The 26,479-nt window shown below is 41.1% G+C and overlaps 1 protein-coding gene across 1 annotated transcript; it reads left to right on the forward strand.

The window, feature by feature from the left end:
* The first annotated feature begins 1,594 nt into the window (after positions 1-1,594).
* On the forward strand, positions 1,595-20,993 carry CD9 (CD9 molecule). Its single transcript, XM_084306603.1, has 8 exons — positions 1,595-1,727; positions 11,701-11,803; positions 14,721-14,818; positions 16,022-16,096; positions 17,519-17,611; positions 18,192-18,281; positions 19,855-19,938; positions 20,627-20,993. Exons 1-8 carry the CDS (start codon positions 1,662-1,664, stop codon positions 20,690-20,692), a joined length of 675 nt encoding a protein of 224 aa, XP_084162729.1. The 5' UTR covers positions 1,595-1,661; the 3' UTR covers positions 20,693-20,993.
* Positions 20,994-26,479: the final 5,486 nt, after the last annotated feature.

Genomic DNA, 26,479 nt, shown 5'->3' on the forward strand with positions numbered 1-26,479 from the left:
ATGCCCTGGATGAATGGGGAGAGTTTAGCTTTAAATCAATACAAACTCACAGGAGGCTTTGATCCATCAGGTCAATTTCTGCCTTTGATCAAAAGGCTACCACCCGTGAATTTTAATGGAAGCAGTTTTAATACAGTGTAAGCCTGAAAAGCTTCGTACTATCATGGTTTTTCTTAACCCATTTTTTTTGTATATATATAATATGTTTCTTTGTTTGCTTTAAATCTATTTTTTATCCTTAACGTTAGAAAGGTAAGGGAAGTCATATTACTGACATTGACATGGATTCTTATGGCAAAGTTAAAAATAAAAATAAAATAAAGCCATCAAGAAAATCAATCAAAGCTCAAGAAAGCGACAATACTTTCACTCAGTCCTCTGCCCAGCTGACAGTTACCCCAAGAGTCACATGCACACATTTATTACTTCCAGCCTTGCTGGATCTGTACTGCTGTGGCTAGCCTCCATCCCTCTGGTTCCCTTTGCCAACTGAAATAACAGACCAATACACTTTGGGCAGAGTTTGCATGGAGCTAAGCACCATTCACCCTGCTCCCAGGAGTCCAGCCCGTGAGCTGCTACTGGCCCATTGCATCAGAGGCCCCAAATCAAAAGCAGCAGAATGGTCTCTTTCTGCTCCTACAAGCAGTTCAGCACTGACAGAGGCCTCTTGGTTTGGCTCTGCTTGTGCTCTCACGATCATCTTTGAATTTTTCCTAGCTGTACTTTTCTATCTTGCATTCTAGTGGAAACATATCAATATTTTGCAACCTGCTCTGGGAAGCAGCTGCCCAATTCAATGTCTCCTCTAGCACATCAGCTCTGGAATGTACTCTATCCTATCATTTATTTTGGCAACAACTGCAACATGTTTTTATTTGCATTTCAGTAACTCTTTTCTGTGCTTTCTGTTCTGCCTGGGTTTTCTTTTGACTCTCAGTAACTGCTGAATTTCTAATCACGTCCTATTAAGGATAAATAAAGGTATGAAACCTCAGTTTTAATTCCTAAAAGATTCAGAAGCTGTGTTGAACATCCTTTTAAAATTGACAGGAACATCCTCACCGAGATGCAAGTTACAAGCTTTGTTTAACAACTGGGGTGAACTGAGGGTAGGCGCACAACCAGGCACCACGCTCAGCTGCCGGTTAGCAACACCCCACCTGGTTTTTCCAAACCGTGCTCTTGCAGCTCTGCACAGCCGCCAGGAAAGCGATTCAACTGCCGTGAGCTCACACCGCCACCCACCTAAACCAGGCTGAGGCACCGAGGGCAAACCAAACCCACATCGGAGCCGGCAGAGCACCGTCCTGCACGCCCCCACCCCTTTTTTCGCTCGCAGCATGCCAGCAGGGACTACCCAGGGACTACGGGGGCAGCCGGGAGGGGCCCGCAGCTGGGCGACAGCCCCCCGGTGACACCGCCAGCCCTCCGAGCATCACCGACGGGCGCCCCGAGGCGGGGGGACGGGGCAGGTGCGGAGGGAGGGCACGGGCACAAGTCATTGTGCAGGGGGAGGAGAAAGGGCCGGGCTGCTGGGGGAGGAGAGCCCCGGGGGGAGGCGAGGAGAGGCGGATTTAAGGAGTGGCGCTGGGAGAAGGTGGCCTTGCTGCTCCCCGACTGGCCTCCATACGCACTCTGTCCCCTCGTCCGCCCGCAGGATGCCCGTCAAAGGAGGCACCAAGTGCATCAAGTACTTGCTCTTCGGCTTCAACTTCATTTTCTGGGTAAGGGAGCCGCAGGGGGACGGGGCGGAGGGGCTGCCCGGGGGGCGGAGGGGCTGCCCGGGACCCTCTGCCCGCTTCTTCGGGAGCTGGGAGGCTGAGGGACCTGCTGCAGCCTTAACGCGCCATGCAGTCGGCAAGAGAGCCTGGATAGGGTTCGTAGTTATCTCGTTGCCTTTTTTTTTATATACGATTGATACGATTTTTTCTTGGTTTATTTTTTGTTCGTTTAGTTTTTCTGGAACCATTGCGTACCCTGCCTGTTAATGCGTGTGTGTGTGGGGGGGGGGGGTGCTCGATGTAAAGGCAGTTTTTTTGTTTGTTTGTTTTTTGTTACCACGCTTGTGTGGAAACTTTTACTGCCAGTTGCGCTTCTGGAGACTGTTTTGGTGTGCGGGCTGTTACAGGGTGTGGAACTAATTCCTTGCAAACTAGCGTTTGGAGTCCTTGTTGTTTTGTGCATGAACCTGTCTTAGGGGAACCCTCAGCTAAATCTGGGTCGTCTGCATCATGTCTTATCGGCAACGCCTCTTTGAGAAAATCCTGAGACTCTTAAACCTGTAGGAGCACACTACCACGAGTGGAATTCATGTCTCCAGTGCAGTTTCTGGAGCAACTGTTTCTTGTCTGCCAGGTGTGATCAGGAAGTGTGGCATAACTCAGAAGTTAAGACTGCTTCTCAAGAAGTTGAAGTATGGACGTCTGAATTTAATGTTGTTTGCCTTTAATGTTCTTTCTCCTCGTAAGAGAGTAGTTAATGGAGACTAATGCTGCTGCTTCTCCAAGTGGCTGCTTGCATCAGTAGGCAGTAAATGTAAACAGCTGGTGCCTGCTGTGGATATGGCTGCTTGTAAGCCAGCTGTAGTAGTCCTTGGCTCTTAGGGCTCACTATAGGTATTTGTACCCCACTAAAACAGCCCGTGGGGGGGTGTTCAAATACAATATTAATATGGACGTTATTGTCTAAGAGGTACTTGGCAGTGGTGACAATGATATAGTTAGAGCCAGTGTCCCTCCTGGACCAGCAGAAAATAAAAGGTTGCATGAAGCTGTGATCAAGTTTATATATTTATTTTTAAAATAATTTCCCTCAAAAGCAGAAGTGAGGAATATAAATAGTCTGCAACAAATATGCAGGTATTTACAGTAGTCATATTAGGTGATGTATCTGCCTTCATAAGAGACTTGAAAGAGGGTAAGAAGAAGCAGGAAGAGCAAAATAGCTGGGTATGGGAGGTTATTAAAACCAAAAAAAAAAGGGAAAGTCAGTTGAAGCTATGTCCAAAGAAAGACAGTAAGTTCATAAATGCTGGCAGTTCAAATAATAAAAAAAAAAATGTAATAAGATAACTTAAAAGTAAGATTTAGTAATAACTTACCAAAGCAAACTGAACTAATATACCCTACTTCTACACACTAGGACTAGGAGGCGTACCAGAGTCCTTAAATACCATAGTTGGTCTGGGTATGAAAGTGTGCTATGAGTGAAGTTCTGCAAGTTTTTATTTTGCTAAGTGTGTTTAGGGAAGACTTAGGAATGTTCTATGTATCAACCTGTCTGTGACTCCAAATCCCTCACAAATTTGAACTGACCTCTTGATGAAAAGCTTGTGAAACAACAACAAGAAAAAATGCTGGTTTAGAAACTTGCTGGGGTCACACTTCAGTTACTTCAGAACTATCAATGCACTGTGCTTAGATAAAAACATCTTGTTTGCCACCCATCTCTGGGCCAGGGAGCTGGGTGCAGCAAACTTGATGCTCTTGGTTTTTATTTTATTTTTTCTGGAGGATGTTGAGTGGCATATGTGATGCCTCTGGAACAGGCAGAGGAGAAGATTCTATTAAAACAAAGTTGTTGTACAGATGGAGATAACATGACACTGGAAGAAAGAGAATGTCTACTGTAAGGGGAATGAAGAATCAAGGTAGCTTTGAAGCCTTCAAAAGCCTGAACCTATGTAGGAGGAGGAGTGAGTGCTCATTAGTGTTAGTTTACTTTGTCTCCTAGAAGAATAAGGGTTCTTGGGGGAGCTAAGCAGTCCTGGACTAAGGTCCCGGCAGGTATAAAGCCCCTCCCTGAGCAGAGGCAGGGACGAGATGAGGGCAGGTGCAAAGAGGTCTCTTGCAGTGGAGAGAACCGGCAAAGTTCCCATGCATGAACTACATGGTAGTCAATACGTTCTTATCTAAACTGGATAGTATGTGAGGTAACACTTTAGTGCTAGGCTAGCATTCAGGATGATAAAGATGAGCGCATGCTGGCATAGCAGGAGGACTTGAAGAGGCAATGTGACGAAGCAGTATGTGACATTCACTGCAGGCAGATATCAAGTAATGTGTACGGGATGAGGAAACAGCCCAGGATTATAAATTGGTGGGCTGAGAGGCAACCACTGTCACAGGGGTGAAGTGCTGGAAGAAAAGGGTTTCCAGTAGTTTCATGAAAAGCTACTGTGTGCTGCTCTGGTCTTCTGCTTACCTTGGAAGGAACATAGTGGAAGGTTGGTAATACTCGGGAAAGGAAAAGGAGGGTTTCTGCTGTCAGAAAGCATTAAGTGAATTAAGGTTCTTCAACCTGAAAAGAGTGGGGGGAGGTGGGATAAATGACACATGCTAGAGACTTGTAGGTTCACAACTGGCTGAGCACTGAGTAGGGCATAGCTGTATTGAAAGACAGCGAGCAAGAGCTAAGGGGTTCAGACTCTGAAAAGAGGAAGCTTCAGGGGAAGAGATGTGCCTGTCTGCACAGTAGATGCTACTTTCTATGTAGCAGATGTTGTGGGCTAGTGGTTCAAGCCTTCAGTTCATTTTTCATCTCCAAAGGTACTGTCTGCATTTTTGCATAGCCTGTACATGTTTGACACATAAATTGGGAGGTTAGTCCTGGAAAATTCCACTGCCTGCTCTGCCCTGTTCTGATACCCTTCCCAAAGAGGCTATCCACAGGATGCTGAGCTAGGTTATAAGCATAATAAGACTGTTAGCTTTTCTTTTTACTTCCCTTGCTTTTGTTATGGCCAGTGTGCTTGCATGCTGTTATTCTGTCATAATATTATGTGTGCTGGCTGTGTCGTCTTTGGTCCTATGTGTAATCAAAGCCACACTAGTTCAAGTCTTCTGAAAGTTTGATGTTTGAGTTGGGGTGGGGAAGGGAGGTGTGTGGTCTCATAAAGGTTTTATAAAGACCCGATGTAAAGATTTTCTGCCATCACAGCTTGAGTTGGGCAAGAAAACAATGGAAATATCCCATGATGTTCCTTAAATTGAATGGTGCATTTTTCTCACTGAAGCTGTTTTTGAATAACCTTGGTGTGAGCATGTGCTTGATTACCTTGAATTGTGTAATGAGTTAGCACTTCCAGCTGAGCTCACTGGGTTTACTTAGGCTTGGTGACAAAGTCTCTTCCTAACAAAACTGGAGGCTGTTCCAAGCAGCTTTGTGTTGTGTGAGCTCCTGACATGGCTGCGTATACCAACCATGTGCCTCTGTCTCCTTCTGCTAACTTGCTTCTGATGATTAAAATTCAGGACTTGCATCATTAAACTTAATGCCAGTTTTCCCTAGTAAATTTTCTGGAATACAAAGAAGTCTGCTGTTAATGTTTACAACTTAATGTATTATAACCAAGGAAGTGCTGTAGTGTATGGTCAGATTTCATGCTGAGTCTTTGCAAGGAATTACCTTCTTGCTCCTTCATGTTATCAGGCAAAGATCCTGTCCAGACTCTACAATCTGAGACCTTCAGAGTGTGTTTTGTCTTTTCTAAACAAGTGTATCTGTCTATGGGAGTTCCTGATAAAGCAAGAGTAGTTAGATCAGGCCTAGAGGTCTCTTCTTTTAACTTGAAGATGTGACTTTGCTATTATATATTATAATCTTGGCTATTTATATTGCACCTGGAACAGCCAGTTCGATGCTCTGATTTCCTCGGAGGATATTTTCTCTTCAAGTAGAGAAGGCAACTTGCTGGCTAGACAGAAATATACACATACACATGTTTGTGTGCATATATAGACATACAAAAGCAATAGAAGTTTGTTTTGCTTTCTGTAATCAACTGATTAGCTGCTGACTGCAGTGCATGAACCAAATGCTGCTTTGGTTCAGCTTAAAGGATTTTAACTCAGGCAAAATTCTTGTGAAGTCAGGAATGGAGCTACAGGATGTTGGGTTCAGAAGTCAGCCACTTGTATTTGTAGTTCTAGCAGTCCCAGCTCGTATTTGCAATTTAAATCGTGAGTACAGTAGACTTCCTTCTGAATAGGAACTTGTATGAAATGGGCCTTGGTCTTGGCTGTGGCTCAGGAATTCTGTAATGCTGCTCCTACTGTACTGGAACACCATTTTATTGCAGTAAATGTTGTGACATCAACTTAGCCCACAGCATTCTTGAGACCAACTTAAGCAAAAAGAAAATACTTCCTTTCCAACCTATTCCCTCCCCCGTCAAAGTTTTGAAATAGCTGCAGCATCTTATATAACCGTTAGCACTCATTGCATGTCTGTTGGGAAAGTTTGGGTGTTTTTCAGAAATTTGAAAGTATTTTCTTGTGGATAACACCAATGTTGTAATTACGGATTTAGAGTAACATTGCACCTAATCTGTTTTTACCATTTATGGGTCTTCATTTAGACAGCACCAGCAGGTAACAGGACAGAAACAAGCACTTCATTACTCCTTGTAGTGCCCTCTAATGCTCTCAATTTCTTTGCATATATGTTCTGCAAAAGTTATGCTCCTGGTCCTGTTCATATGCTCTCTTCCATGTTGAGGTTCTTTCCTCATGGAAACCTAAGGTTTCCTCGTGGTGAGGTTGTCTTTTATGCAGAGGAAGATCTGAATTAATTTTTAGCTGTAAGGTATTCTCTGATGTAAAGAGAAGATGATGGCTTTTTCAGTGTACTCCTAGCATACTCTGGGTAAAACCTACATAAAGAACAGTCGTGTAGAGGCCTGACATACCTTTTTATGTCAATAAAACGTTTAGTCTTCTGTGATATGCCATGCTGAGCTGACAACACTGAGAACAACCTTGATTTTTAAATGTTATGTTTCCACATGCAGATTTACCTTCTGCTAGAGGTAGTGCCATGAACTTGATGCAAGTTGTCTATAGGCTTGGCCTTTGTGCTAACATAGAAGAAACTAGAGTTTTCTGTACAAAATTGTCTTTTTTTTTTTTTTTATGGGCTTCAATCCATACTTCAAGATTTCCTGGAGAATTTCATTTCTTTCCTGTCCCTGCCTCTGTGCTGTGGATGTAGAGGAAGAGGTGATAGTAACCTGGGGAGTACTTCCTATGGGGTCTCAAGTCTAGGCTTTAATAGTCAGCTGTCAGGACGTGCTAACTGCTTGGGCTTGGACCTTTAGCCCCTTGAGAGCAGGTTCTATGTGTAGAAAGGTGATCTGCTGTGAGGTGTCTGCAGCATGTTGGTGACTGAGGGGATCATGCTTTTTCAAGGTGACAAGTTCAGAAGGGACTGAACAAAATTGCCCTTGCAAAAGAGTGGGTAAATCTAAAACAAGCTTGCCAGGTTCCCAAAGTAGCATCATTGTGTGCTGACACTGCTATATCGTGGGATATGTTGTTAAAAGTAGAAATTGGTAGCCTGAACAGCTCATGTGGTAACTTTTAATGTGTTTTTACACCAATATCATGAAACCTAATGACTCCCTGCGAAAGCTAGGAGACTATCTGTGAAACCTCAGGTAGTTTTGCAAAAAAGTTCTGACAGAAATTGTTTGATAGTTTCCCCAGTGACTTGGCACTACAAATTGATGCTGAAGCTAACTAAAATATGGTGGAAAGAAGAAGGCAGAAAATCCTGTATAGCCAATCTATTCTGGAGGCAGCAGCTTTTTTCATCTCAATTATAGAGTAACTGTCTTCTGCTGTGGTACAGATCCTTTGTCAGCTATCTTTTGGAAGCCTAGTGTTGAAGATAAATGCCATGATGTACTCTTAAATAAGCAGGCCCTTAGCAGTGGGAAGGGTTGACTTGGAAGGCGCTTCTAAGTTTAAGACTGGATGGGTGGGAGAAATACTGCACACAGATCTGCTAGAAGAGGTGTAGGGCTGTATTTGAAAAGATTGAAAAGGCCACTTTTTTCCTGTAGCAGCAGCCAAAGGGATGCATTCAGGAGCAGAGCATTTGAAGCAATGGAGATGTGTTTGTATGTGATTCCAAAAATGACAAGATGCCTCCATAGGACTAGAGGAGGAATAACCAGGGATTTTTATCCTTGTTTAGCATATGTCCTTTGTGGCTGTAAAACAGACATGGGTCAAGGAGAAATGAGCTGGGAGCTCTAAGATGCTTAGTAGTGGTTATGGAAAAACAAGGGGAGCATAGCTAGCTTGAGGAGGGATGTCTGTATTATACCTGTGCCAGAAATGCTATTACGGGAGTACTGCTGCCACAAACTTTTTTCCAATACAGTAAGTGAATAGTACCCATTCAACTACAAATTTTGGTCAGACTGGTAAAAGTTGTCTCCTGAGTTCCTTTGCCACTACTTGTTACTACAAAATTTTTCCAATATATTTCATAAGCACAGAAAAACAGTTGGTTTTAGTTTTGTAGGTCTTATGCATATATAGAGTGGCTAGCTTCAGGAAGAGACAGTTTTATTCTTTGTTAAATTTGTTTCAGTACAAGATATTTCTACTTAGAAATATCCGGTATTACTCAACTCCTATGACAATGCAGAACGCTGGTCTGTTAAATTGGGAAAACACTTGGAATGAAAAAACCTCTGGAGCAGATCTGCTGCTGCCACCAGTGGCTCTGCTTCCAAGCAAGCTGGGCAGGGAGCTTGAACCCCTTTACCAGGGAGGAAAAACACAGCTACTAAAACTATCACACCACTGCTATTGGAAGCTGCCGAAGTAGCATCAGGGAACAGAAAAGCTGTGCATTTGCATGCTAGTGAGCTGGAGCAGCCTGAGCTGCTGCTTCTGCCTGCAAGGTGTGCAAATGGGGCTGTTCTTGTCTCTTCCTCTGAGACTCAGTTAGTTCCCAAATCTCTCCTTACTCTAGTATTTTGTTGAAAATGTGAAGTCTTGAAGGTAAGAAAGTAATTCAGCTTTAAAATTTCTATTTTTAGTTCAGTGGTCATCATGGGTAGTAAGAACACAAGCATTAAACACAAGTCTGCTTTCCTCAAGAAACTAGCAAAAAGTCACTTTTCTTTTTTGCAAGAGGGAGCTGAATTTTTAGGGTACTGTGAAAAGGAGTGTGTTTTTTTTAAACATAGGAGTTTTAGTGCTATGGAGTAGTTTGCTAACATCAAGCATTATTACTATTCAGTTGTCCAATTGTAAATCCCTTGCTTCTCTGAGATCACACTGTTTTCTTTCACTGGATGGCCACATTCCAAAGGAGAAAACACCACAATGAACTTTATGGTGGTTGTGTGGGTGTGTGCATATTAAGGTTGTACTTTAAAAGGAGCCATATCAAGTATGCTAGGTCTTCCTAATGTTAACCAACCAGTTTGTTTATCTGAAAGATCATTAACACAACCTTCTGCTTTGCTTGGACTTGTAAGATTATCTACATAGTGTACTGTTTCATAGTTTTACCACAGTCTGCATAGTCTGGCCTCTAAAGATCTGCTGGGGTACAAACTCTGGCTTTAGTTGTACAAAATCTTGCTGTGCTCTGTACCATTTGCAGCACAGCTCTTCATCTCCCTGATTGAACACTGAGGCTTGTCAAACAGCAGAAATATCTAGATGCATGCAACCAAGCATGCTTAGGCTCTTGGCTCTGAAATTCAGGGGTTCTTAAAGCAAGAAGAAGCTGCAGGTTTCTTCTGATGCTCCAGATCCAGATGCCTATAAAAGCTGAAGGCTTTTAAATGACCACAGAGAGTAGGGCTTTAGCAGAGTATTAAATACTGTGTGGTTTGATGGTAAGTTAGAAGTGCATTATAAGTGTTTTCCAACACCAAGCCCTCCTGGTGTTTGAAGTAAAGTAGTGAAGTGAGATGAGATTGTAAAGGCTTTTTTCCAGGTAATGCTGGAGCAGCAACTCCTCTCCCTGCCAGTCCCCTTCTTGTACCTCTCCTTTCCCATGAGGCAGTGCTACAGCATGATAAATTGAGATAGTACACTGTTACAACATACTGGGTACTACATCAAGGTTCTTCAGCATAATTCAAATTATTTTGTCAGCATATTTCTAACAAGGGAGGCTTTGGAGTTGTGCAGGCTTTGTTCTTGCCGTGTGCTTTGTGAGTAAGCCTGTGCCTACGCATACAAGACAGTAACAGTGTCCTTTGCATAGGTCTGGAAACCTCTGTTTGGGTTTGGCTACTTATGCATTATGTATCACTTCATCTCTTTCCCAGCTTCAACCCTGCAGCTCCTCTTTGGGGCTGGCTTGGCACGCAGGTGCCTGCTGTACAAGTAGTGCTCGTTTTTCCAGCAGGGTTGGCTTCCTCTGTGAGTTGACCCTCTCACTTTTCCTTGCTAATACCTGAGCCCTTGAAGACTTTAGTTAGGGTACTTCCTGCTGAGAAGCTACAAGGGGGGCATCTTCCCTTAAACCCTTGCTTAACTTGATCCTTTGTCCTGTATTGATCTTTCAAGACTTTTGGAGGTTTAGGAGGTTAGAAAAGATAGCTATAGGCAACAAAGGTGTGCCTGCCTTCAGTAAATACAAATATTCCTGCAGTATGCAGAAAGGGCTCTTGCTCTCCCTTAGGGGAGAGCACAGGGCCAGGGGTTAGATGTGGTGTCTAAGCCTTCTGTGGGAATTCTTTGCATATTCTTGCTGAAAACTGGCATTTTAAAGTAAACACTTCCCAATTTCTTGGAGATAAATAATGTTGTTGACTTCTAGAAGGGACTTCTTAAAGATGAGGCTTTTCATGCATTTTTAGTCCAACAGAAGTTCTGGACTTCCTAAGCTTCAAGTTTACTGCTTCTTGTAAAATTATATTTGTTGCTATATGCTTGATAGTTGTCTTGAACTTTTCTTCTGTTAGTTAAATGGTGTTCAAATGAAAGAAGCAAGAGGTGGAAAACAGTCTAATTTCCTAGTTTGTCCTGTTCTGGTGGTTTTTTTTGTGTGTGTTTTCTTTTTTTTTTTTCCACAGAAGAAAACCTCAGCTTGCTTTCTTAGAGCATGTAAGGTCAGGCTTCTTGGTCTTTTCAAAACAAACTGGCAGCATTTGCCACATGAGTGCAATTCCCTATTTCTTGCAACACTTCTGTGATGCCTTCAGCCAGATGTTTCATCCAGAAGTTACTTTATTTATAAACTTGCCACAAACACGAGCACCTATGTCAAAAGGAACCTGGAGGCATACAGGCAAAGACAATATATTAAAACCTAAATATTATCTAAAACTTAATTGTATTGTTCTGGATCAGCACACAGCAATGTTGCTATTGTAGCAGCCTTTATTTTCTGCTTCTTGTCAGTGTGGTTATTTAGCATATTAGGTTGCTCCTGCTTTGCAAGCGAGAATGTTCTTTCTAAACTCAGGACTGCGGTATACTGTACTCTCTCATAAGGCTGTTTAATGTGCTAAAACTTTTAGCTGACCTTAAAAATCACAAGGTGCTTTTCCTTGCATTATACCTGTCCTTCATAGTGAGGATATAAGATCACTAAGCCACAGTGTTGTTACAGTCACCCAGAACAAAACCATGGGTGGAGACAGCAGTGGAAAATCTGACACTTGGCAGTTCTGTAAACCTAGAGGACTTTCAGTTAAAAACAAGCATGGCATTGTTCTCCTGTGTTAGAGTTCTAATATGTAAGCAGATACGTCAACAAGATGCCTCATGTCAGGAATTTATTTTATTCTTGTTCTGGTATACCTATCGTCAATCTGGTGACAGAAAACCAGCATATTAAATAAGAGCTGCATCCTGTGATTACTTCTGATGCTGCTGGTAATGCAGGGGTGAATATATTAATTGGTATTATTTAACAAGGTTTTATTTGTTCTTACAGCTTGCAGGAACAGCAGTTCTTGCAATTGGACTATGGCTTCGGTTTGATTCACAGACCAAAAGCATCTTTGAACTGGAATCCAACAACACAACATTTTATACAGGTAAGGTGTGAGATGAGAACTCAGTGGGATAGATTACTCTTTTGTTCCTGGAGTCCCTAGTTACTTATAAGCCTTTATTCAAAGCTACAGGAAAAAATAGTCCTTCTCAGCCTCAGTCAGGCTGAGAACAGCTCCCCTTGGCTGGTGCTCTGAGCTCTAATGCTAAGAGCGGTAGTGTCTCTTGGGCGGGCTGCCTCTAAGTGTTGTTAGTGGGCACCAGGGACTCCTGGTAAACAAGGCAAATGTATCTTCCTGATGCTTTGTGCAGATGTGAGTCAGCAAAATTTCACTCTAAAATAAAATTAGTGACATGAATAACTATTTTTTTCTCTGAATTGACTAACTTAAGCTACCCAAAACCACAGCTGTATCCCTTCATTTCTCAAAAGGAACATACTATTGTCAAACTCTTACAGTACATGTATACTAATTTATATTCAAAAGGATGTCCAATATCTTAGTCTATATGAACAACAGTTACAGTCAACCTAGATCACTGTTTTACATAGGCCAGGTAAAAGTTACTCCTCAATATTTTCAGGTCTTAAAAGATCTTAGTCAAGGCTTTTTGCAAGCTAGGATGGCTTGATTGCTATCTAGGTGATAGAGATGCATGGTTTTAGTTTATTAATTCTAATGTCTTAAAATCTGACTTGCTTAGGAACTCTTAACTGAAAGATTTTGATCTCTACTCCCACTGTTGGGCTTGAACAGAGGAACACGTTCCTTTGGTAATCATCTGTGGAGGGCTCAAACTCCTTTGAAACAATAGCTGAGCTTGAAGACTTCCAACATTTGGGAACAGAGAAATAAAATATTTACCTTTCTCACACACATCTGCCACCTTAGACTTGGGTGTTCATTATACATATTTCATATCACTGTAACATGTGGACTTGCTGTGTCCTGTGCTGCGTCATTAAGTAGCCATCCCCAGCATGGTTAAGGTCAGTCTTTCTGTTGCCAAGTAATTTTTTTTTGTGGTGAGTTACTTGAGCTGTTCCAGCATCCAAATGTCTAAGGGGTCAGTAAAAACAGTGTAAGTCGTCCTGATAGGTACAATTCATACTGTCCTTTTTGGATACCAGAGTAGCCTGTGCCTACTAAGTATACTGTTTGGAATCAGAGTAAAGGCTTTTTTAGGGGCCATAGTTGGGAATATCAAGATACTTTTACATGAAGTCTCTGCAGTCCCCAGGCATGCAGATTCTTCATCTATAAGAAAGCTTGTATTTAGCTGTTAATATGCTGACATGGTTGTAAGCTGGGTTGTTCTTGCAGCTGCCAAGGAGGTTTCCAGATGCTTTTAGTGGGACCTTGGGAAAGGAACAAATCTAAACTTAGCAGTTGAACAAAATATTTAACCAGTCTAATTTTGGGTAGTCTAAAACAACTCATTTACCTCATAAAATGTGTAAAAGTTTTATGATGTGATATTTAAGCCACTGGCTGCGTGCAGCAAAATAGCGAAACAAAACTACTTAAACTCTAAGTTAAATTGAGTTCTTAAAAAGTTTAATAGGAATTATTTGTTTGACATCTTACGGGACTAATTATGAGCTGCTGTTTTCAATGGTATGTTAAAAGAATCTGTCAATTACCTCTAAAGTGATCTATACTACTGAAAATAAACTTCTAAATAAGAGGTTCTGGTGGACTTTTTTCTTCCCATGATGGAAAAAGCTTCAACTGGGGTAAAGAAATGGTAAAGAAATGAATGTCAGAATTTCCTGCTGATAAGGAATGTCAGGAATATTCAGCTATATATGCTTAATTAAGTAGATGTTTATTTTGGCAGTTAATATTTGTTAGTGTGCATCTAGAAAATAGAACTTGCAAATGCTTAAGTATAACTGTCTTTAAGTAACATTGGTTAGGTCTCTAGGGACCAGAACTTTTTATCTGTGTTGATAAAAATGTCAAGCTACGCAAAACCACAGCTGTATCCCTTCATCTCTCAAAAGGAACGTATGTGCTATTGTCAAACTCTTACAGTATTATGTATACTAATTTATATTCAAAAGGAATGCTTTGTGCTGATACTCTTTTTCATATCATGTTTCACCACTCCAATGATACTTATCTGCCATCCTTTGTAACTTATGATTTCCTAGCTACCTCTTGCTGCATTTAGTGGCTGAGCATCTATAATTCATTCCTTAGCTGGTAGTTCCCAAGATTAGGGGGAGATGTTTTGGCATAAGGGAGTCCTTTAGCCCAGAAGCATTTGCCCTCTGTGCTCCATCACATTTGTTATATGAATTCTGGTCAAAGTGGTCTTCAAACTTAACCACTTGGTTTAAAGAAGTATATGCTTTCTTAAAGGCAGAAGATGCTGAATTACTTGTAGTTAGAGGTTGTTGGATTAGGTAGTTGAAGCATAGGTTTTCACCACTGTGGCTGACAAAATAAGTCAGTGTTTTTGATGGAAAAGCAGGGTAGGAAAGCATTTAAAGTCTTACGGCAGATCATTGTGATGCCTTGTGATACCTGTCCTCCTGGAGCTGGTAGATATCAAGCATTCTCAAATACTGATAAAATCACTAGTTCCAACTAACTGCAGCACATGCTTCATCTGAAAATAAGTGTATAATTCTGTTTCTGGGTCAGTTTTTAAATGTGTATTTATGGTTTGGCTCAGGTAGCATTATTTTGCCCATTTTCTAAGACTTACGAAACTAACTGTGGTGCACATCAACTGTCATAAGCTGAAGCTTTTATTTATCAATAGTTTCCCCACAAGTTTTGAGATGCTTGCTTTGACAATTAAGCACAGCTGTCTTTTGCTTGGAACACCTCAGTAAAGAAACTTAGCTCTAGTTTTTGCCAAGGTTTATTTGTGGAGCAACTAATCTTATCCCTTGCTGCTGAGGACTCAACTAGCTTTTATACCCATTTCTTCTTTTTCTCCTTCTAGGAGTTTACATCTTAATTGGAGCCGGTGCACTGATGATGCTGGTTGGCTTCTTGGGATGCTGTGGTGCATTGCAGGAATCACAGTGTATGCTTGGCCTGGTAAGTGCAAGTGTTTAAACAATAGTGTTAAATTTTAAGCATGAAAAGAAAAGAGCAGCCAACATCACAGCTGGCTGCATAGTTAAAGGGAGCAGATGCTGGTTGGTTGGGTTCCGTAATGGTTTAACTCATGGTCACCTACATAATGCTAAAATATGAAATAAAGACACTTGGTTCCCATTTCTGGTACTGAATCCAAATATGTATGTTACATTTGAAAGCATGATGACTTTAGCGTCTAAATCTCACTTACTCAAAGTATGAAGACTGGGAATACGTGTGAATGAAGAATAAAAGTATTGGTAAGACTAGTGCTATTTATTAACGGTTTGTACTGAATTCTGAACACTGTCTTTAAATCTCTGAGAGAAGAACTGGGGTATTGGATCCCTGAAACAACAAGCCTCTACTGTTTGTAATCACTGCATGGGCTTTTCTAATTGACAAGTGCTCTTCAAGTCAGTTGTTGGAAAGCAACCCTATTGTTTTTGGTCTGGAGGGGCCAGTGGCTTATTGGGTTCGGGCACATCTGTACCTCTGGTGGAGCTACTCATCCAAATAACCAGAAGACTTTGTTAATAAAAGGCTACTATAGCTGATGAAAGAACAATTCCCTTTATGTGTCATGCAAGAAGCTTTATATTTCTTGCAAAATGATGCCTCTAGCCCTTTGTTTTAGTTCTGAACCTCTCTTCAAAGTGCCTTTGAATGGTTGGGGTGTTTTGGACGTGGTAGTCAATTAAACACAGAGATGATGCTTTTATTTCTGTTTTTATAGGAGACAACAGAAGTGACCATTAGTTCTCAGGGAGTTGGTGGCATGCTGGGTATTAAGTAATGAGTACTAAAGCAATAAGGGTGACAAACTGGAGAAAAGAATTAGTGTTAACTGTTGATGTGTCTGGGTGACCTGTGCAACTTCAAAGTCTGAGCTAACAGATGATTGGTTTTAATTAACACTGATCAAAAAGCAGGATTTCTGCTTGGGAAACATTGCCAGGCTTTCTGACGCTGCCAGGAGGAAGTACTGACTGATCACAATATTCCCTGTTTTTACCAGTGTTTCAAACCATCAACTGAAAACTGGTTGAGTGACAGTTCCCACAAGGCTTACACACTTGCAAACTTGTCTGGTCCCTAGTGTTATGTCTGCTGTTTTGTGGTATGATGGCCTTGACTAATTACATGGTCTTTCTTTTCTAGTTCTTTGTCTTCCTGTTTGTGATTTTTGCCCTTGAAATTGCTGCTGCCATCTGGGGTTTTGCAAATAAAGAAAAGGTAGGTTGCTCTTAAACAACCAAAAAAAAAACCATCTCTTGTCTGAGACCTCAAAATGGGTGTTCATTATTTGAAAGAACACACCTGATAGTTTGACTCTTTCAGTGACACGATTTTTTAAATACAAATGTGTTGGTTTCTTTTCCTGAAGCTGCAGTTCTCAAACTAGTGTAATTTTCTCGACGCTTATTCTGGCCTTTGTCTTGGCTTTAAAGTTGATGGGCATGTGTGCCTGTAGAAGTCTACTGAAAAGTGTACAAGTCCTAGTGAAATCTCCTACAAATCACTTGGATAATGGAGATGAGAGACTCATTCCAGCCAAATAATATGAGAAACTAAGTAAATGCTAAGACTTAAAAAGGAGGCTGTGGTGAAGCCAGAATCCAAGGTGCTGTTGCTTTTTAAAGGTGTCTTCAAGCAGTACTTGTCTAAGCTGTGAAGTGAAGTAGGCCATCAGTGAAGCTTTCTTTTTTATAGAGAAAAGCTGGCTAATGCAGTTAAAAGCTGAATATTTCTGCATCTGAGCAGTGACTGATTTGTGTTATTGCCTCACAAGTCTATGTGCTTCTCAGGTTTGAGTCCATAGTATCTCATTTTCTTTTGTGCATGTTGACATGCTCTGAATAGTGCATTGCTGTGCTGGTCTACCTGACTGCATGGCAGTAAGCCGTGGGTGGTTCTTGGTACAGACCCTGTGGATGAGGCCGTTTTTACCCTTCAGTAAGGCTGAGAGTCCAACAGATTATTGCTGGTCTAGCTGTTCCTCAGGAGTAGGAGTGGTTTTATCCCTCCTCAGCCAGCTGTGTAAGCAAAACTGGCTGATGTGGATGGAGGAGGTGCTGTTGGCTACTAGAGAGGAAAGCTTTGTAGGTATAGAAGAACTGGCCTGCTATGCCCAGGAAGCTCTGGTAATGTAGATGTGGCTCTAGGCTTCTTTTTGTTGGTAACAGTCTTAAACATCAGAAACAACTGAAACTTTGTCTGCAGATATGCTGTGTGGAATAAACTGAATTCTGTTTTTGAAACAAGCTAGAAGCCTAAATGCTAAATATGGGGGTACTTGTTGATCAGGTTCAGGGTTGTTTTGTTGCTTGTATTATGCAACAGGAATATAGTGACTTCTGGGTTACAGAAATAAGTAGGAAACAAATACTTCTGCGTAACCAATGGGTGAAGACAGTTTTCTCACTCTTCTTAGGAGCTCATAGCTTGGAAGAGAAAGCAGAATTTAACTGTTCAGGTCTGGTTTTTAAGGTGATCTTAGGTTCACTTGTTCCAGGTGCAAAATGGACTATTTCCACTCTTTCTATATGTCAAAAGGATGTGTATTGTAGGTTGTAGAAGTACTAATGACTGCTTTATCTGAAACAAGTTTTCTATAACTATTAATCAAGGTAACAGTATACAACTCTTATCTTGTAGGTTATTGAAGAGTTAAAGGACTTCTACAAGGAAACATATGAAAAGAGATCTCAACCAGCTGCCAGGGAAACCTTGAAAGCATTTCATTTTGCTGTAAGTACATAGTTAAACTAGGAATTAATGCAATTTAACACTGTTCTCTATCACATCCAGTGTCCTGCACAAAACTAGTACCTTGCTGGCTAGAAGAGACCAAAGAAGCATTAGTAACAAATTGTGGACAACATTTTTGTATACTACTAGTGAATTCAGTATACCTTTTTGTCCCTTTGAACCTTTGAAATATATAGGACTAGTTCTGGTTTTTCTAAATGAACTTAAAAGCAAGCTGGGAAACTCTAATCTGTGGCCTTGATCTAAAGACACCATAGTATGGATAGCTGCATATGTTTAAGAATTCCACCTTTGCATCTGTAAGTACAAGCCATCACCAACACTGATATGTGTGCATGCATATATTTAATGATATTTAGCTCTTACTTTCAGAATCTTGTCCTTTAATGCAATAAAGCCTTTTAAAAATAGGTTTATAGCAGTCAAACTGGCAGCACTTCTAAGCAGACTTGCTTAAGGTCTGTAATAAAATCTAATGTAATCTACTTTTTCCTTTTACCAAGTACAGAACAAAAATAAGGATTATTTAACCTGGTTCTTATCCTGTTTTCTGTTGTAGTTGAATTGTTGTGGTATTGCAGGAAGTCTTGAGCAGCAGTTCATGGATACCTGTCCAAAGAAGTCCTTGGCTGAGTCATTTACTGTAACGGTAATGCAATTCTTTAGTAGCTCTGCTAGATGAGTAGAATGAGAAATGTCTGTGAATAAAACCTTTCAGTCCACAGTGAATTGTTATGTCACACTTGACAGGCAGCTATCAGGATGGATCTACATGATACATCCACCTGTGGGAAAACAACATAATCTTATAGTAGACAGGATCAGCAGGAAATCAGTGTGAATCTGCACATAGAATGAGCAGCCCTTGTCAATAAATTCAGGGGCATGATGGACAAAGTAAGATCAAAACTTCCCATAAAATGCTGGAGAACTCCATTCTCTAGGCTGTTCCTATCCTGGTACTATACTGGAGCTTTTCTCTTTCTCTTGGAGACAAGGAGAACATGAAGAGGGAACAAATCTGAAATTTTATTAAGAAGGTTCCCTTTTGGAAATGGGAGGTGGGTAATGCATTGGTAGCCTGCTTGTGTGGATATGTTGCTCTGAAACAATCTCTGAATCAGATTTTATGGTTGAAATACTGCTGCAAAGGTGCCTGTATGCCACATACACTGGAGGCATTTTTAATGGTTCTTACTACCTTCTTTCTGTGGTTCTTAAAAATAGTTTGGTGCTCTTGCCTTATGTTCCAAGGCAGCCTGTATCAGTTCTTCCACAGAAACAGAGGTGGTTAAGATGCAGAGTTGTCAGTTAGTGTCTTGACTTTTTTTTTTTCACATCACTTCTGCTGTCTTCCTCCCTGCAGATGTCCTTTTTTGACCTTAAATGTCTGACCAAGTGAAACATGTCAGTCTGTGTTTAGACTGCATCTTTGATCTCATCCATACAGCCTGTCTGGTTTGAGCTGGACTATATGGGTATAACTGAGGCAGTACGCAGGTTTTGCTGTTACTCTGTGTGTCTCAGCTCTATCTATTGAATTCATCTTGTAATGTGTTTTGGGCCTAGTCCCACCTGTAGAAGAAACAGTAGACAGACTCTAAGATTGAAAGGATGTAATAGCATGGCTGATCTGCATGACTTCTTAGGTAGTAGTACTGTATTGATGCTCTGGTTTAAGTGGTTCATTCTTGCTAGCATATCCCCTCAATACTCAAATCAGTCTTTCTTCCAAGAAAGATATGGAACAAATAAGTGGTTTGCAGCAGCTCACTGTGGTCTGTTAGTGGAATAAACTAACTGTCTGTAGTTACAATATCTGGAAGTATCAAGACCATCCTCAAATTTCTTTTGAGAAGAGCTGAGCAATTTAACAGCTTAAATGCTGACAGCCATTAGTAAAAAGCCAGCTCTGGGACAACCATTATTGATCCTGAACTACCTGATAAACTGTAGCTGATGACAAGGGACATTTAGGGGGGTTCAGTTCTAAAAGAAGGTTACTATTTCTCTAGTAACTCTGTTTTGGAAGCATCTCTGGCTCTCTATAAAGATGTGGAAAATACAGGCCAGTTCAAAACTACTTTTGGAAGATGAGTCTTCATCTCTAATGCAGATAGACTTGGTCAGAGGTGTAGCATCAGTCTGCAGACTTGAACTCAAACAAGCAAACAAATGCATCTTTCATACATATAAAACTAATGAACTCTGTTTCTTTTCAGTCGTGTCCTAAAGCCATCGATGATGTCTTTCAATCAAAACTGAATGTGATTGGAGCAGTTGGCCTTGGTATTGCTGTTATAATGGTGAGTTCCGAGATTAAATGGTAGTTGCATGGCCAAGGGTACTTAATACACAAGTCTATTGAACAATGTCTGACGATGCAGTCTAAGCCCATTCCACTAATGACAAGTACTGGCAAGATAAGGGTGTGTGTCTCATGGCTTTGAGGCAGCTCAGCAGGTGGGGCATGTCTGGGACTTGCCTACTTCTGCTTAGGATTTGGATCTTCCTCCTTGTAGCTTTAGCAGTGGCAAAGTTGTATTAAGTGAGGGTGGTGTATGGAAGGTGAAGTTATATTTGTCATGTTACCAGACAAATCTTAATCCTGGTTGTCTCTCAGGGATTTTTTGTTTCCTTTCTAACTGGAGACTCTGCTAGAGGTGTGAAATAACTGTGCTATAAGAAAACTTGCACTTGTTTGACTTCTCTGGAGGAAATATGGTATAGATGCAGGAAAGTATGTTGAAGATTTCTAAAGAGAGTACAACAGTACTTAGCTTTATTCTATTTTGAAGCCCTTAGGTAGAAGGGGATTGGTGAGAATGGACTGAAACTTTGGGATGTAAGGGAAAGGAGGGGCAGGGACATGAACTGCAGAATAAAATTTTAACTTGCTCTTTAAACAGGGAAGACAGGCTATGCAGCTATGCTTGTCTACATTTTGATTAAAATGTTCCCCCACAATTCTTAATGAATTTGTTTTCTTTACAGATTTTCGGCATGATATTCAGTATGGTTCTTTGCTGTGCTATCCGCAGAAACAGAGAAATGGTCTAAGAGCTAGAAATCCAAGACACCTGCACTATAAAATCTTTGTCATTAACTCTAGCGTTCTCAAAGCATTTCTAAAAAGTTATATATTTGTTACCTTTTTAATGCTTTATTTGGTACTGATGTAGGTTTGCTTTTTATGCTATAGGTTAAAATGATAAAGGTATATCTGACTCAAGACAAATATTGTACATAAAATATCTTACTTTCTTGAAACTTATGTAATTTGGATGTAATTTATGTTGGAGACAATTTGATACTTAATAAAGAGTAAGATGTATTGTATGTTTGTGGGGGAGAGCTGTTGATGCCCCACTCCTGCAAGTGTACAAGTCCAGGTTGGATGGGGCTATGAGTAACCTGAGTGGAATGTGTCCCTGTTTATGACAGGGGGGTGCTGGGACTAAATGACTTCTGAAATCCCTTCCAACCCAAACCAGTCTGTGATTCTATGTCTATTAATCATACTGTTTGATGTGTAGGATGAATTTGAGTTTGCATAACATGTGTGTTCAATCACTGGGGTTTTAGCATAACACAGGAAATAATTCTGATATCAATGCCTTATTTAAAGAAGATTCCAAAGAATGCGAAGATAACTATTCATAGTCTATTACTGCATAGGATTCCTCCTTTCTATTATGTGTGTGTGTGTGTGTATATATATATATATATATATATATATATATATATATGTAAAACAAACACACACTATATTACTGATGTAACTTTTTTTACTCTCGTCTTCACACAGGATGGTAAAGGATGACTGTCACACTGGTGATATGCAGGCAGTGGTACCCTGATGCAAACAGGCTGGGCTTTCCCCTGGAGCCAGGTGGGCTTTCTTATATCAGCCTGTGTGCTGATATGACTCAGGCATCTGATGTGGCCTCAGTCTCTTGACAAGGCAGATTCCTGTAATGTGTGCTCATAGGATTTTTCTTTGTAGCTGGCTTTGTGCTTTGTCTCTCTAAAGCCTGCAAAGTACAGTCTCAAGGACTTACAGAATGTGCGCCAAATCTTAAACTTCCAAGTGGGGAGGGAGGGAGCAAAAGTTGTATTAGAAGTCAGTGTACTGCTCTGCAGTCACTGCTCACAGCAGCAACTACAACTGTGGCTATCCTGTTTCAGTCTAAAAGTAGATGTGGGAGGGAGCAGATGTTATTTTGGAAACCCTAGCTAAAGAATTGCATTTTTTTCCCTGTAATTCCAATCCTAAATGGCCTTTAAAAATGTTTTCTTTAAAACATCTCCTGATGGGGACTGCCTACAAACCTCAGCACAACTTGCTGGTAAGGTCTATACCTGAATTCTATGTTCCTGTCATGTAAAACTTCAGCTACATTCCTAGGAGTTTATGATCTTTGTCCTTCATAAAATTCCTGGTAGTTCCCACCTTTCACTGGTAAGGAAACTCATTTACTGTGAGATGTCAGGACTGTGGAGGGTTGCGGTCTGACTGTAGCTATAGACTAATGCTTGGATGTCTTACCTTTGTGTTGCAGTTGCCTAAGGACTTAGGTGGCATGTCATACAGCTTTCCTCTGTAATGTTTTGTACTATTCTATTTAATATACTTTCTTTAAAAAAAAAAAATCAATTTAAAAAAGTGTCCTGGTTTCAGTTAGAACAGAATTAATTTTCCAGGACAAAAAGTCAAGCTGGAAAGCATGCATTTCTTTATCTTAAAGACTTGAATGAACTCAGCTGCAGGCTTAGCACCTCAGCTCATGAGGTGGGTTTGTGTAACAGCATGAGTACAGCTGGTTGGCATCAGCTATAGTGGAAGCTCTCAAACTGGCATAGAAGTCGATTGAATAGCCAGAAGACTAAGCTTACACCTCCCACTGTTGCCTTTTTCTACAGGAGCTGAATTTGGATTTCCTGTGTGCATTAATCTCTACTTCACCACATTGCCTTCTTAACTACAGTGTTTCCGGTATCATTTCACACTTGTGATGCCAACCCCATCCTTTTTTTTTTTTTTTTTTTTGAAGTACTATAGCACAGTCTTTAGCCTTTCTTATATGTTCTGTATGTGTAGATGATGCTTTCAGAGTAATGAACAAATAGCTAAATCTTTTATCAGAGAAGAGAGCTACTGATGACTACTTGAATAATACTTTCCTTTTAGCAATAATATGAGCTATAGGTGCAAAACCTGGTTGCAGTCCTCAGACCTGCAGACTGGTCTGGAATTGATATTTCTCAGAAACAAATGCTTCTGAGGAAGTTGACTTTAAGTAGCAACTGGGTCCATTTTCCTAAGAACTTGGTTTTAAGTGATGACAATGATTTAAAAAAAAAAAAAAAAAAACAATGCACAGTTTGTAGCATTGACTCTCTGAGTAGTGGTATTATCTTGAACCTGGAGCAGAATATTGTGTGAAATAGTAATATGTAGAGTCTTAAGAGTACAAAAGGGATAACAGATTTTCTGTTAAGGGATAATGGGGACTTACACTACTGAAGGGAAAACACTGCATTTGAGGCAATACTAGAGTGATTTTTTTTTTCCATGCAGGTGCCATGTCAGAAGTGACTAATGTTGTGAAGGAAGTGTGAAATGAGTCAGGACACTTGAGCCCACTGTTAGGGAAAGGTCTGTTCTGGGTGGCTGGCTCAGAAGAGCAGCAAGTACTGTTTCATAAGGACTGCAGGAAGATGCTGGAGGTGGAATGTGGTGTCTATTGTGAAGTCTATAACATAAGGGAAAATGTGTAAGAGTTAAAGTACTTTGCGTCTTTTTCACTATCCAAGTTTCCCCATCAGCAACTAGAAGAAAGGAAAAAGCCATAAGTAGCTTTGTCTACAGAAATAAACTGATTTTTTTAATTAAGTACATGTGGTGCTAATCCTTTGCACTGAATTTGCTTGACATGGAGTAATATCGTGGCCAGATGTGTCACTTTTTTTAACATATTTACATATGGGAAATCTTTGTGGATAGCAAAGAGCTGTGGGATAACAGTGGGGTAACAGCAGCCCTGGTCTAAATACTTGCTTGGACTGGGATACCACAAGAGGTGTTAATTGATCATGGGAGTAAGTCTTATGTCATGCAGTAACATAAAGCACTGCCTGTAGTGCTGTCAAATGGATGATGCGCGGAGATTGCACAATGCCAAAATGCACATGGCAAAGTGGCAGAGCACAGCTTGCTGCTGGTTTCTGTTTTGTGTGTATGGAGGCATTGGTGGGTTTTGCACTGTATTACTCTGAGGTTGCTGTCAGCTTTGCCTGTTTTCCATTGCTGTGAGGAAAACAAGGGAAGATAAAGCCAAACTGCTAAAGTTTAATTTCTTGTAAGTTAGCTATTATTAGCTAGCTTATTATTATTATTATTAATATAGCTATTAATTTCTTGTAAGCTAGCCAAGGACAGTGGGGAAGAATAAATGTACAAAATATGGAAATTTATACCTGGAAACAGCATATGCTGCTGCAAGCTCAGATGTTTGGCCAAGCGGCAAGGACTTTATGAAGTTCTTGGGAAGACTGGATCCAGGAATCTGAGGTATTTACCAGAAGAAAGATACTTTAAAATCAGACCTAGCCTGCCTCAGAAACAGCCTCAAGCTTGCTGTGTGGCCAGCAATGTTGGAAGAAGGTAGGGCGAACCTGGTTTTCCACAGGAACAGGATTTATCACTGGGAAAAGAGCTTTTCTTTTTACAGTAGAGCTGGGAAAGTCTTCTGTATTACAGCACAGTCATTTTAAAGGAGTCCTAGCACACCAGAAATAGAATCAAGTATAATGAAAATGGGTCCCTGAAATGTAGAAATGGGATGTGGGAAGAAGCTGACAGTAGTGGAAAGAAAGGTGCAAGCCAACAGATTGGGAGGGAGAATATATCTAACCAGACATTTTTAAAAAACTTGAAACCATTGGTTCATGTTCTGACTTTCAGCAATTAATGGACTTGTAAAGGGTGGAGAGAAGCTGTAGTTATCTATGACTCAGGAAAGGAATTCTTCAGTAGCAAAAACATGGATTTATGTTGACAGGTTATCTGGATCAGGACTATCCTATGTCCCCTCTACCCATCAGGACAAAAGACTATGAAATGTTTGCAGACAGTTTTTAGGAACTGCTCATATATCTCTACTACTCCAGTGTTTTCTGGCTAAATCTGTGGTCCAAGCACATGTCACAGAGGTGGGCTAGGAACAACTGGGCAGGGGAAAAAAAGTGATGAGGACTAAGATGCTGGTCACAAAGGTGAGTCAGATTGCTATTTCTGGGGGATGTCTCATGGGCTCCTGGGACGGCTTGGTGAGGGGGTTGCTGTCCCTCAGGGACAGCTGCTTGTCCAGCTGAGGAGAACATGCACAAGCACAAACTTAGCACAGTCCAGGCTGGGTTTCATTGTGCTTCTATGTTTAGAGGGTGGTTTATGCCTACAGCCACTGTATAATTAAGATGATTATAAGATAGCCACCTCTTCAGTTTCTGCCTGTTGGCAGCTCTGAGGAAATGACCTAATTTGAACTGTCAGCATTGAGGACCTTGAACCCTATCAAAAGTCACTTTTAAATGAACCTAGAACATCTAGAAAGCTGCCAGACTTTGCTGGCAATGATAAAAATAGATTAGTGAGATTTTCCACTGCTGGACACAGGCTTCCACATGCATGGCTTCTACAAAATGAATCCACAAGGCAGCTATTCATGGCACTTGAATGCTTCTCTTTTCTAACTGCCTATTTAATGTTGAATAGATATTCAGGCTGAGAAGTGACCTTTTATGCCTTGTTCTCAACACTGACATTTAATCCGAACTTGCCACACACTGGATGGCTGTGTTTCTGCTGCTCTGTCCTACTGAAGAAATGGCTCCTGCTGCATCAACATTAGCATGGCAGGTCCTGCTGATAACAAGGAGTTTGTCTTGAGATGCTGCTCTGGGGCTTGGAACAAGGAAGGAATATGGGTGGAGGAGAGCCAGGGAAGTTTTGCTGCTTGACAGGTTTTTCAGCTTGAAAAATGGGTGAAGCATGATGCAAACTGCACCTTCAGCTTATGCATATACTGCCTCTGCTTGTGGAAAGCTGAGGCAGCACTCAACAGCCTTTTCCAAAGCCACAGTCTCACCTCAGTGCTGGAAATGTTTGAGAGCTGTAATTAAAAGAATCTGTCTAATTGCTATTCTTGACATTCCTCTGCTGCTGGGGTTTGTCAGTCTCTGTGATCGCTACCTCACCCTGTGCTCCAGCATGGTTCCACTTGCAGAATGAGGGGCCAGCAGGGAGGCTGGCACCTCAGAATGTCAGGTTACATTCCACCATCAGCCATGCCATAGGGGAAGAGGGGAGATAGGGCTGGCTCTCAGCAAGTTGTGCATGCTCTGTGGAGGCTGTTCAGGGCACAGTGTGCAGTCAGATGTTAAAAGTGGCAGTGGGTGCTCAATAGAAGTTACTGTTTTGCCCCTTCTTGTATGGGACTCATTCATCCTTTGCGATTCACTGTGACTTTATTACCAGTGAGACTGAAGACAGAAAAATCATTATTGTTTGGACATGCCAGTGAAGTCTGTCTCCTCTTTTGGGTAGAGGCCAGTCCTGTAGCCTGCATAGCTGTGTTGTGCTACAGAACAGGTTGGTTGGTCCTCATCTTCCATGGCACTAAGGCTGCCTGTGCTGGGTTGGGTGTATGGGGCAGAGAGAAGAGAGAGGGCAAAGCCCAAATTAACCACTGCCATGTGTCTGTCTTCAGTTTTTGTTAGTATACTGACTGGGTAAAAATTCTCACATCACAAGGGTGAGCAGAGACCTACTTTGTGTTTCATGAC

Source organism: Netta rufina (genome assembly GCF_964035555.1).
Source record: "Netta rufina genome assembly, chromosome: 1".
Taxonomy (NCBI): Eukaryota; Metazoa; Chordata; class Aves; order Anseriformes; family Anatidae; genus Netta; species Netta rufina.